The 11283-nt window shown below is 64.2% G+C and overlaps 2 protein-coding genes across 17 annotated transcripts in view; both read right to left on the minus strand.

Annotated features, from left to right (window-relative positions):
* XYLB (xylulokinase) overlaps positions 1-3287 on the minus strand; it is a 52001-nt gene extending 48714 nt beyond the window's left edge. For 4 of the 8 annotated variants that reach the window (XM_039237217.1, XM_039237219.1, XM_039237216.1 and 1 more), the window contains exons 1-2: positions 1430-1486; positions 292-374 (exon numbers count right to left, since the gene is read on the minus strand). In XM_039237217.1, coding sequence (XP_039093148.1) covers positions 292-374; positions 1430-1486 — 140 coding nt within the window. Of the gene's footprint in view, positions 1-291; positions 375-747; positions 771-1429; positions 1505-2549; positions 2567-3013 lie in introns of those variants that run through there. The other 4 variants (XM_039237221.1, XM_039237224.1, XM_039237225.1 and 1 more) reach the window with 4 other exon arrangements.
* Positions 3288-6191: 2904 nt separating this feature from the next.
* SLC22A14 (solute carrier family 22 member 14) overlaps positions 6192-11283 on the minus strand; it is a 27830-nt gene continuing 22738 nt past the window's right edge. For 3 of the 9 annotated variants that reach the window (XM_039237261.1, XM_039237257.1, XM_039237255.1), the window contains exons 8-13: positions 10974-11157; positions 10702-10799; positions 10056-10270; positions 8530-8638; positions 7902-8105; positions 6192-6443 (exon numbers count right to left, since the gene is read on the minus strand). In XM_039237261.1, the coding sequence (XP_039093192.1) occupies positions 6284-6443; positions 7902-8105; positions 8530-8638; positions 10056-10270; positions 10702-10799; positions 10974-11157 (970 nt within the window). In that variant the 3' untranslated portion in view covers positions 6192-6283. Of the gene's footprint in view, positions 6444-7901; positions 8106-8234; positions 8426-8529; positions 8639-9170; positions 9332-10055; positions 10271-10701; positions 10800-10973; positions 11158-11283 lie in introns of those variants that run through there. The other 6 variants (XM_039237258.1, XM_039237256.1, XM_039237259.1 and 3 more) reach the window with 5 other exon arrangements.

The raw sequence follows: 11283 nt of genomic DNA on the forward strand, positions 1-11283 counted from the left end.
CCTTCGGCCCAAGGGGGGGGGGGGGGGAGTCCAAAAGTCGTCTTCATTAATATAACAAAAGACACCTTCGTGACTCTCAACAACTAGGAATTTCCAAGAGTTTTGGGAGCTGTGAGCCAGGAACTGGGGTGAAGACCAAATACACAGGAGAAATATATTTTGAGCATCTGAATGACCAAATATGTATTTTTAATAAATCACAAGACCACACCAGAGTAGTGTGGCTCGTGAATATAAAAGGTTGAGGGAGGACCCCAAAACCAATCCCCCCAACACACACAAAGTACGTACCCAAATTCTAGAAGGTCTCTGTCAAAATGCACACTGTCCTCATAGAACACATTCAGCTCTGCATCAACAGCGACAACTTTCACCTGGAAGGCATTTTTGAAAACGGGGTATAGAATCTGTCTCAGCTTCCACAGGGTCCAGGGCCCTAATGAGCGGCCCTCCCAGGAGGCTGGGGTGCATTACTGTAACCATGGCAACAGACGCTCATCCGGGCCTGGGCGAGGTTGGGTGAAAGGAAGAGGCTGAGTCAAGGTAGGCAAAACCACGACCCTCTGTGACCACGTTCACATGGTTCCCGAACTTGGCCTGAGTAAGGCCTCCAGGAACGGAATGAGAGGCAGCGTTTGGGAGCCCCCAAATCTCTGGGGTGCCCTCCGCGGGGACCTGGGGGAGCAGGCCCTGGGCCGCGATCACGGTCCAGAGACACACCGGGTCGGGACAGCGCGGACCACCGACCTCTGCCGCCCGGGACCGACGGGCAACTCGACTCGTGCAGGGCCTCACGGGCTTTGCGGGCAGGGACCGGCCCCCCCAAGGAGAGGGGTCTGACGGTTACTTCAGTGAAGGAAAAGGAGCCCCGGCACCGCACGCGCAGTGTGGAGGCCCCGTCTGGCTGTGCCCTCCGTGCGCAGAGCCCGGGGCGCAGTCCACCCGCCCAGGCGCCGGCAGCGCGGGGTGCGGCGACCGGCGCGCTGGGGCCAAGCGAGGGCGCGCCCGCTGCACCGACAGGTTCGCGCGGCCGTGCGGCCCGGGCCACCGGGGGTGCCTGCGTCTGCCCGTCCGTGCGTCCTCGAGCCGTAAGCGGCCGAGCTCCCCGCGCCCCCGTCCCTCGGCGCCCGCAGCCGCGCGCCACCCCCCGCGGGACCCCGGCGGCGCCGCGCGCTCCCCGCTCCGTGCCCGCGGGTCCTGCCGGGGCGCCCCCGTTTCCGGGAGGCCGGGGGCCGCCGGGTGGCGGGCTCCTCTCGACGGCGCGCGTGGCATCCCGGGGCAGGGGGCGCCGGACCCCCCGGGACACCCGGAGGGAGGCGCGCGCCCGCCGCTCGGCCCCAGCGTTCCCCGCGCCCGGGCCCCGCCAGCCCGGCCGGGCGTCGCGGAGGAGGCGGCCCGCCCCGCCCGGACCCGGGGCCCGCGCCGGTACCTGCTGCGTGCTGAAGTCCCAGCCGAGGCAGCAGCGGCGGGCGGCGGGCGCGGCCATGGCTGCGGCGAGCCCGGCGGCGCGTCCGTCCCGCCGTCCGGCCCGCGGCGCGAGTGTCGCCGCGCCCCAGCGCCCCGCGACGCCGGCCGCCCCGCCCCTCGCCCCGCCCCGCCCCAGCGCCCCGCGACGCCAGCTCGCCCCGCCCCTCGCCCCGCCCCTCGCCCCGCGACGCCCCGCCCCGGCCCGCCCCGGCCCGCCCGACCCCGGGGCGCGGGGGCCCCGCGCGCTCGCGCTCTGGCGCCGCCTGGCGGGAGCGGGTGCGCGGACGCGCGTCTGCCGAGCCCTGGCGCTTCGCACGTGCGCCGCGGACCCCGCCTTCCGGCCCGCCTCCCGCCTCCTCCGCGTCCACGGAGCCTGTGCCCCTGCGCAGGCCGCGCCCGACGCCGCCCGGCCCCGCCGAGGACGTGGGGACCGCGGGACGCCCCGGCCTGTCTCTCCGGCGGCCCTGGGCCTGGAGGCTTGTGTGGCTGGCTCGTGGGCACTAAGGCCACGTCCACCCATGGTGGGGACACAGAGGTCACGGAGACATGTGCCCCGCGGCTGCAGGCGCCCGGATCCACAGGCCCTGTCGTGTCCCGGCAAATCTGAAAGGTTACCCAGCTCTGACATGTGCCACATCCCACCTCTGTAGTTGATTTTTTTTTTTAATTTTTAAAAATCTTTTACTTATTTTTGAGAGAGACAGAGAGCGTGAGCAGGGGAGGGGCAGAGCGAGAGGGAGACACAGAATGCGAAGCAGCTCCAGGCTCCGAGCCGTCCGCACAGAGCCCGACGCGGGGCTCGAACCCACGAACCAGAGATCATGACCTGAGCCGAAGTCCAAGCTCAACCCGACTGAGCCCCAGGCACCCCCCCCCCCGCAGTCTATTTACAACCGGAGCTCTGGCTGTTCCCCACAGAAAGCCTCCTCCGTTCCTGCGGTCGGAGGGCACTGAGGCTCTAGGGTGCGGGACGAGGGGAAGGCGGGCGAGAAGTAAAATCAGACCCGGTCCCCTCTCCCCTGGAGCTGAGGACGCCCCTCCCCGCCTTCCGCCTGGCTGTGGGTCTCGCTCCTAGGCCTGACCTCTTCCCAGGCGTCCTGGGTGAGGCGCCCCTCCCCGCCGGCCCCTCCCGGAGCCCAGGCGCTCCTCTCGGCCCGCGGTCCCAGCGCCCCGACGCCGCAGGCTCCATGCCCGAAGCCGCGTGTTCTCTGAGCAGCCGCGTGACAAGGCCCGCGGCGAACTACAGGCGTGTCGTGAAGGCCGAGGCCACCGGCTCCTTCGCAAGCCGTCTCCCGGCGGCCCTGTCTTGCTGGGGTGCCAGTCTGGTGACTCACCCTCTGGGGCAGCAGCCCTCGCCCGGGGGCCGGAGAAGGCTGGGGGTGGGAGGCCGCGGGGCGGGGAGACGGAAACCTGGCTCCAGGCTGTCGGTGCCTGGCGGGCGGCCCTCTGTGTTGACGCCCTGAAAAAGCACCCCCAGCCGTAGAGGGGGGACAGGGGCCCCGGGGGACCGCTGCGGGGGCCGGAGCGCAGCTCGCCCTCTGCTTATTTGGCTCCGAGCTTGAACCTGGCTCCCTGCGCAGAACCGATGAAAGAGCCCCTTGCACGGACTCGGGAGCAAAGCAGAGACGCCCCGGAGGGGCGCCCACAGTCCCCAGCGAGGCTCCTTCCTCCATCCAGGCCCTCGCTGAGGCCCCAGCCTTAGGGCAACGCGAACCCCCAGAAACGCGGTCACGTGATCCGATTCGCCTGCAAGGACGGTGGCGCGTGGAGAGCCTGTGGCTGCAGGAAGCCTGAGCTGTGAACAGCCCGGGGGGCTCTGGGACCCCGGACGCGGAGGGGAGGCTCAGGAACCGTGGGCGCGTCACAAAGCACCCCGAACGTGCTGGCTTCCGCAGTGTCGCAGGCGTGCTGGGGGCAGGGCGGGGCGGCCGGGCCGGGCTCAGGCCGCCTCCCGGGGCCCGCAGGGGACCCCAGGCCTGCGAGGACGGCCAGGGCAAACCTGTGGGGCCGCCGGCGGGGAGCCCGCCGCCCGCCCTCCGTGTGCCCCCAGCCGGAGTCTCGAAGGGCCAGAGTGGAGGGCGGGGTGCCGGGAGGGGTGAGGGCCTGGCCGGGCGCGGGGAAGCGGGGGAGGGGAGAGGCGGGCGGCGGGGAAGACGGTGGCACTGGCCGGGACGCCGGGACGCCGCGGGGTTCGGTGCGGGTGGGGTGTGCGGGCGGACAGGCAGCGGGGCGAGCGGCTCCGGGCCGCAGACAATGGCTTGTGAGTTTCCAGGGCCCCCAGGAGTGGGCTCGCTTGTCAGAAAGGGCTCAGGGAGGGACCGACGAGCCCCCCAAGGGAGCCGCGAAGGACCAAAGACAGACGAGGGAGCGAAGCCAGTGGAAGAGCCTTTCTGGAAGGGGAGGGCCCACCGGGCTGAGGGCGCATGGGAACCTGCGCCTGGTTTGGCAGTAAGGTGTCAGGTCGCTGAAGCTTCAGCGAGAACGGGCTCAGTGGGGCCCCTTGGGTCTTGGTGTTTGGCACTTTTTAAAATTTGGCACTGTGTTTATGGTTTATTCATTTTCTTACGTGTATACCTAGTTCTGTGGTTCCAAAATGGTGCCACATGAACTACTGATTTGAGGTGCTTCATAGCTTCAACATCAGCTCGCGCTACGTTCCTTTCTCTGATACATCTGAGAAGCCGGGGAGTGCCCAGCAGGCACGCCCATTGTGAACTATTGCAATCACCTAGGCTTATACATATTTTTCTCAACGAGTAGTTTCCAGAGTGAGAAGTCAGGAGTAATCGCTAGCTTTCACTCCTGTTCCCAACCCTTTCCCTTCTAAGACAAAGATGAAAATCACTGAATCAAAAATAATCAGAAATTAGGGAATGAAATAGACAGTTATAATTCAAGTTCATGAATTTATTATATCTGAATTTTATAGATTTTACCTTGGGATATTTTTTGAATTAAATAATTCTTGTCTGTTCGATCGCAAGGGTAGTACAAATTCTTTGTAAGATCAGTGGGAAGCTGTTATGAGAGAGAAGAAATATTTAGAACTCAGCTCCTAAGGGCAGACAGCAGAGATTTGTTTGTCAGAGTCTGAGGGAAGGCCTCGGTCCTGCCTCCAGTTAAATCAGTAACTCATTTAGCTGAGGTGAAGACGCTTTAAAGCCGATTTTTGTGTTTATATCTGGAGAAAAGTTTGATGGACTTTGATGTCTAAGCAAACATGTTCTCAAGAGCCCTGAGGAGAAAAGTGCTTATTTTCACCGGAGTGTGGCTACCCGGGCTGTTTATGTGTTTGTATTCGCCTCAGAAGCAAATTTGATTTAGGAAAATTAAATGTTGGCGTGGATATCTTCCATTTTTCTGATTTCACTGCATTTGTGCCTTGGCATCTGCCTTCCCCCCCCCTCCGTGAACATTTGAGGCAGATAATTAAACCTGTGTACATGAAAGAAAAGTCTGGAAAGATTAACTCCAAGTAATTAACAATTATCTGTGGGAATGGGATTTAGAAGCTCTTGGTTAGAAGGTGACTTTGGTATTTTAATTAACTCAGTATTGGGGCGCCTGGACGGCTCAGTGGGTTGGGTGCCTGACTTCAGTTCAGGACATGACCTCACAGCTCATAAGATCAAGCCCCACGTCGGGCTCTGTGCTGACGGCATACAGCCTGGAGCGGCTTCAGATTCTGTGTCCCTCTCGCTCTTTGCCCCCTCCCCCGCTCATGGTCTGTCTCTCTGTCTCTCAAAAATAAACATTTAAAATAAATAACTAAATAAATAAGCAGATAACTCCTGAGACCCCTTTTTCTGGGACATTCAAACGCTACTTGGGAGGCAGTCCTGGGAAATTTGGTAAAGAACAGAGGGACCAGAAAATGACACGGAAAGGAGGTGTGGGCCGCGGCCTCTTACGGCACCAAAGCTTGGGAACTCCCCGCCTGCCGCAGGGCGGGCGCTTGGACGGGCTGCCGGGCCGGGCTCTGTGCGCTGAGCGCCAGCCCTGTCTGGGAGACCCGCCCCCACCCCCACCCGCCCTTTGCTCCGGGAGGATGGACATTTTTGTCTGTTCTCTTGTCCGAAGCTCCAGGGGGTCAGCTTTGCCCTGCAAGCAGGTGATCATCTTTTCTTTAAAACTCTTTTTTTAATGTTTATGTATTTATTTTGAGAGAGTGTGTGCCTGTGTGCACCGGGGAGGGGCAGAGAGAGAGGGACACCTAGAATCCCAAGCAGGCTCTGTGTGGACAGAGTGGGGTTCGAACCCACGAACCGTTGAGATCACGACCTGAGCCAAAACCAAGCGTCAGACATCTAGTAGACTGAGCCCCCAGGCACCCCACGCTGATGGTCGTCCAGCGAAGGCAGCAGAGAAAGAGAAGAGCCCGGCCCGGCCCTCCCGGGGAGAAAGCTTGTGGGGCCCAGGGCCTTACCCCTCCCAGCCCTCTTAGACACAGACCCCCCCCAGCCCCCAATCCAGAGAGCTCCTCGCTGTCGCAAGGGCTGGCGAAGGACATGAAGGACACCGAGGCGCCCGTCTGACCCGCCCTCCTCTGGGCCTGGGTCTCTGGGCTCTCCAGACCCAGCCAGCTGTGGCCAAGTCACGTCAAGTCCAACACGGCACATTTATTGCAATGACTCACCCCCTAGCTCACCCGGGAGGCCCCATTTTTGGATCTCGAGGGCTGGCCTTGGAGCGGGCCTGCCCCCTCCCCACCCCCCACCCCCGCCCCCAGGCTGGACTGGGCCCCTGGAAGCCGTGCCCTGGAGTCCACAGTGCCCAGCCACTGGGCTGCCGTCGAGACGGTCTGGGGGCCTGGCCCTCAGCCGTCCCGGGTGTCCTCTGCTCCGTCCTGCAGAGATGTGTCCGAGTCCAGGTTCAGGGTCATGGAGTTGAGAATGGTGTTCTTCACCACGTCGTCAGTCCCGTCTTTGAAGGCCGCTTCCTCGGTGACCAGTTTCTCGGTCATGTTCCTGAAGAAGCTGTTGAAGAAGTTGTGAGCTGCGTCCTTAGGGCTGAGCAGAGCGCGGGTGACTCAGAGGCAGCCGCGGCCCCCTCGGCCCTGACAGCCTGGGCTCCGCCCGCTGCCGTCCCCAGCCAGTCTTTGTCGTGCGCCCCAAGGGAGGCCACCTCCAGGGCCAGGCCTGCTCCGGCCCCGCCCAGACCCCTCACGCTCCTGCACCTCCCGGGCTTCTCTCGAGCGAGCATTCACTGTGCACCTGCCGCGGGCCAGACTCTGCCCCAAGCACTTGCTGTGGACTTAGTCCTACCCAGAGCCCTAGGAGAAAGGTTAGGCCTCATGCCTTTACCTCTCTGTACCTCAGTTTCCTCATCTGTAAAACGGGGCATAGTGACAAGACACTTCCATGCGGCTGTGGCCAGGACAACATGTGAAAAGGCATTTTGGCACATGGTAAACGTGCAATACATGTTGGCTGTTATCATTCCATTTTGCAAATGAAAACACTGAGTCTCTGAGGTATTAGAAACTCCCCCGTGCCCACGCTAGGAAGCGGCGGCAGAGGCAGAAATCCCAGCCCTCTGGTTCCGGAGGCTGCTGCTTAGCCACTCTTGCTGCTTTGCATTCCCCCTCTCTACAATGGGGCAAACTCCTATTCGTCCTTCAAAGCCCTACTCAATGTCACTTCTTCTGTGAAGCCCGCCCCAACCCAAGCTACTCTTCCTCCCTCCCAGACCGTCCATAGGTCCCGTGCAGCCCCCCTCAGAGTCCCTTAAGTGAGGACTGTTTGCATGTCTTTCTCCCCATAAAACATTGCTTGAGGCTGGGGACTTCTTACCTCCCACAATGCCTGGCACAGTCGGTGCCAATAAGAGTTTGAGGAGGGAGGGAAGGAGGAGAGGATGGCAGGGAAGGGGAAGGCCAGAGACAGCCACCCTCGGACACGAGCACAGGGCGCTGGAGGGCATCAGGCAGCCTCTGCCCCTCCCGGTGCGCGGGCCCCTCAGGTCCCGGGAGAGCGCGTGCGCCACATGGGCCCAAACCCCAGTGGGGATGGTTGCGCCGGTCACGAGACCAGAAGAGACCAGAGGTCAGAGGGGCCCATGGAGCAGTCAGGGGGGAGCCCAGCTCCCAAACAGGGCTCTGGCTGCAGCCTGGAGGTCAGGGCACTGAATCAAGACGGGATCCTCTTCCGGAACCTGAGAGTTCGGCCAGGAACGCAGCGGTGCTGAGACGGCTGGCGGCCAGCCTGGGAGGGAGCCCGGGCATCCGCGGGGACAGCACGCAGTCCCGGCCGGCAGCCAGGGCGGGAGGAAGGGAGACCCGGCCCAGGCTGCTCAGGGGGCCCCGAGGACGGGCTGCCCGGGGGACGCGGTGGCAGCAGCTGGGAGGGCAGGGCGGCCCTTGTGTCACGGGCGCGTGCGGCCCACCGGCAGGGCCGCACGGGCGGCATGCTGTCAGCGCCGGGGCCTCCCCCTACCTTGTCTGCAGGGGGTAGTGCTCCAGCATGTCGGGGAGGGGCTCCTCCTCCGTCTCCGGCAGCAGGGAGCAGAGGAACAGGGCCAGGACTGCCGAGACGCAGCAGACGAGGGTGGGCAGGACGGTGGGTGTCTGGTTGATAATCATCAGGGACAAGACGGCTCCGGCTGCCCAGGCCAGGGACACCAGCCCCAGACCTGTCGCCCTGCGAGGGGAGGGGGAGCTCGTCTGGGAGGCCTGCTGGGCCCAGAGGCTGGGGGGCGGAAGCAGCAGGCCCCCGCCCCCGCCCCCGCGCACCCTTGGAGCATTCGGCTCCCCCCGATTCAGGGCCTACTTCATGGGTCAGGGGCCCAGCGGGCAGTGCATGGGCGGGGCGGGTGGGGGGGAGCCTGAGCAGCGCAGTCACATTTCAGGCCCGCGTGCAAGGCAGACAGTGCCGTCGGATTGCCCGGGTCTGCCCTTTGCTGTCCGGCGTCCACCTGACTCTGGTCTGAGGTCGGGCTAAGATGGAGTCTGGGGGGCTTTCTGTGAGGGTCAGTGGGGCGATGCAGGGAACCACTCGGTGCATGCCTGTCCCCGGGTGCACCCGGTGTCCGTCCCGCACCGTCCTCGCCCGCCAGGCCACCTACCTGAGGACCGTGGGCAGCAGCTCTGCGGTGTAGATGAAGAACACGCTGGCCGAGGCCGCCAGGCTGAACTCCCCGAGAGCGATCACCAGGACCATTATGGACTTCAGCTCTGTGGCCAGACAACGGGGCCGCCTGAGTCTGGGGCCACGTTCCCCTGGGGACAGGGCTGGGGGCCGCACATCTGCTCTCCTTCCATCCCTCTCCAAGGCATCGGAACAGCCCTCCCCCCCCACCCACCCACCCCCCGGTGGGCAGCTGGTCCGCAGACTCAGGCCCCGCCAGGCCAGGGGTCCGTGTGTCTGCAGTGAGACTGTTCCTCCCTCCGCCTCTTTGCGCCCGCACCCCGGCCCTCAGGCTCCTCTGTGGCTTCCACAGCCTCACCCAAGGCAGCCCCCCCTCCTCCTCGCCTGCTCAGGGCCGCCCCACCTCCCCTGTCACCCTCTGCAAGGTGCCTGGGGGACGGGAAGTGACCGGTCCCTGGAGCCTGAACTGTTTACACCCCAGATTCCCGACCCTGGGCAGCCAGACAGGCGCCTTGCGGGGGGGGGGGGAAGCGAAGACCCCAGGAGGCCCCTTCCTCAGCCCTGGGGAAGCCCCGGAGCGGGGGGGGGCTGGGAGCTTAGGGCTGAAGCCGCAGGTACCGTTTATCTATCGGATTCCTAGGTTCCCTCACACATTTGAGAGTTTTAAGCGTTTCTGTTTGACTCAAAAGGCCCACGTTTTACAAGAACCACCGAGCAATACAAAGGTAGCGATGCATTTGTGTCCCCCATGTGTCTCAGCCAGTCAACGCTGCCGGCCTCTGAAAGAGGAAGGGGCTGGGGGGCAGCACACGGTCCTAACCCCCCCGAACAGGAGGGCTCCCCTGGAGGCAGACCCTGGATGTAGCCTCCCCACCCCGCCCTGCAGCCACGGGGGTCGCATGGGGAGCAATTCTGACGGAGTGAACACTGACTTCCTAACACCCGGGTCCTCAGCCCTGTGGCCTGGGCCCTAGGCCTTGTCCAAGGGCTCTTTGAAAGTCTGAAAATATTGCTCCCTCTCCCCCCCCATTTCCTTGTCTGGTTCTGAGCTGAAGGGTACGGTGCCTTCCTGGGAAGGAGAGGCCACCGTGTGAGAATGTTCCGGAGCGTTTAGCCCTCTGTGACATGCACTTTTCAGTGGGCAGATCGTCTTTTCCCGTGAAGGTACAGACCAGAGGCGTCTCCCCATCAGAGGCCGCGGGTGAGGCGCAGGGCCCGGGGGACCGGCTGACGGCGCGCCTCTGGTCACACCCGGCCATCAGACCTGACTGGGTGGCAGCAGGCCCCCGCTCTCCACACGAGGATGGTTCGTCGGCCGCACCCCGTCCTCTCCCTGCTTCCAGCACGCAGCCTTGGGGCTCCCCTCTGGGGAGGGCAGTGCCCCCGGGGCTGGCGCCAGCTCCGCGCGGGAGGCGAGCCGTGGGAGGACAGTGACTTCGGGGTGTCCTGTCGGCCGGACAGGGGAGCAGGAGGGGGCGTCGCGGAGGGGGGGGCGAGCTGTACCTGAGGGGAGCGTGAGGGCGAGCAAGCACATAAGGGAGCCTTGGAAGAGAGTCGCCAACAGGCTCCACTTCCTCCCGACGTGCTCGAGGAGGAAGACGCAGCACAGCCGGGCGGGCACCTCCACGATGCCAGGGATCACGTATCTGAGGTGGACGTTCATGCCAAAGTCCTTCAGCTTCAGGCACACGGTGAAATAGCTGTAACCGACAGCAAACCTGGAGGGAAGCGGGAGAGACACTCAGAGGCAGGCAGGAATCAAGGCAGAGGCAGAGGGGCGCCCGGGTGGCTCAGTGGGTTAAGAGTCTGATTTGACTTCAGCTCAGGTCATGATCTCATGGTTCGTGAGGTCGAGCCCCGTGCAGGACTCTGTGCTGACAGCCTGGAGCCTGCTTGGGATTCTCTGTCTCTCTCTCCCTCTCTCTCTGCCCCTCCCCTGCCCGAGACCTCTCCGTCTCAGAAAGAGGTAAATAAACTTAACAACAAAGACAGAGGCAGAGCCCAGTGGGGCAGGATGGGATGGGAGAGAGAAATGCAGAGGCGCGAGCTGGGGACCCAGAGAGCAGCGCCTGCGGCCCGTGCAGCCGCGCCCGCCTCGCCGGAGCCCCCGCGTGCGCTGCCGTCCCTGCGGGCGGGGCCCCAGACTCACCACACGCAGCCCATCACCAGGGTCACCTTGCGGAGGTGCCTGTTGCCGCAGAAGTCTAGGATAGACGCCTTGGCCTTCTTCTTCCTGGGCAGCTGCAGCTGCGGGCGTCGGGGGCAAGCGGAGACCCCGGCTCGCCCCGCCCCGCGGTCCCCCGGGCCCCTGGCCGCCGCGGGCAGCGTTCCATCCGCGGTCACCATTCTCCTCACAGCCTGGGCTGGGGACACCCTCTGGGCAGAGGTCCCCCCTGAAGGGATGAGCCGGGCGCCCCTTACCTTGTCCAGCAGACTTAAGGGAAGGGTCGTCTTGTTCACGTCGGCCGCGTGGCACAGCGCGCGCTTGGCGTCCTCCAGCCTCCCCTTCATCAGCAGCCACCGCGGGGACTCCGGCAGAGCCCTGCGCGCCCCCAGCCCGCTCTTAGAGGCCGAGGCCCCCAGCGGGAGGGTGGGCGTCGGAGGCCTTGAAAGAGACCGCCCACCTCAGGGTGCCCCTGCCCCTTCGTGCCAGTCAGCCCCCCCGCCCCCCGCCCGGGCCACGCACGCCCCCGGCCCCCGGCCCCCGGCCCCTCCTGTTCAGCTCCCCCCC

This window comes from Hyaena hyaena, unplaced genomic scaffold (assembly GCF_003009895.1).
Source record: "Hyaena hyaena isolate Hyena2069 unplaced genomic scaffold, ASM300989v1 scaffold_121, whole genome shotgun sequence".
Classification (NCBI taxonomy): Eukaryota; Metazoa; Chordata; class Mammalia; order Carnivora; family Hyaenidae; genus Hyaena; species Hyaena hyaena.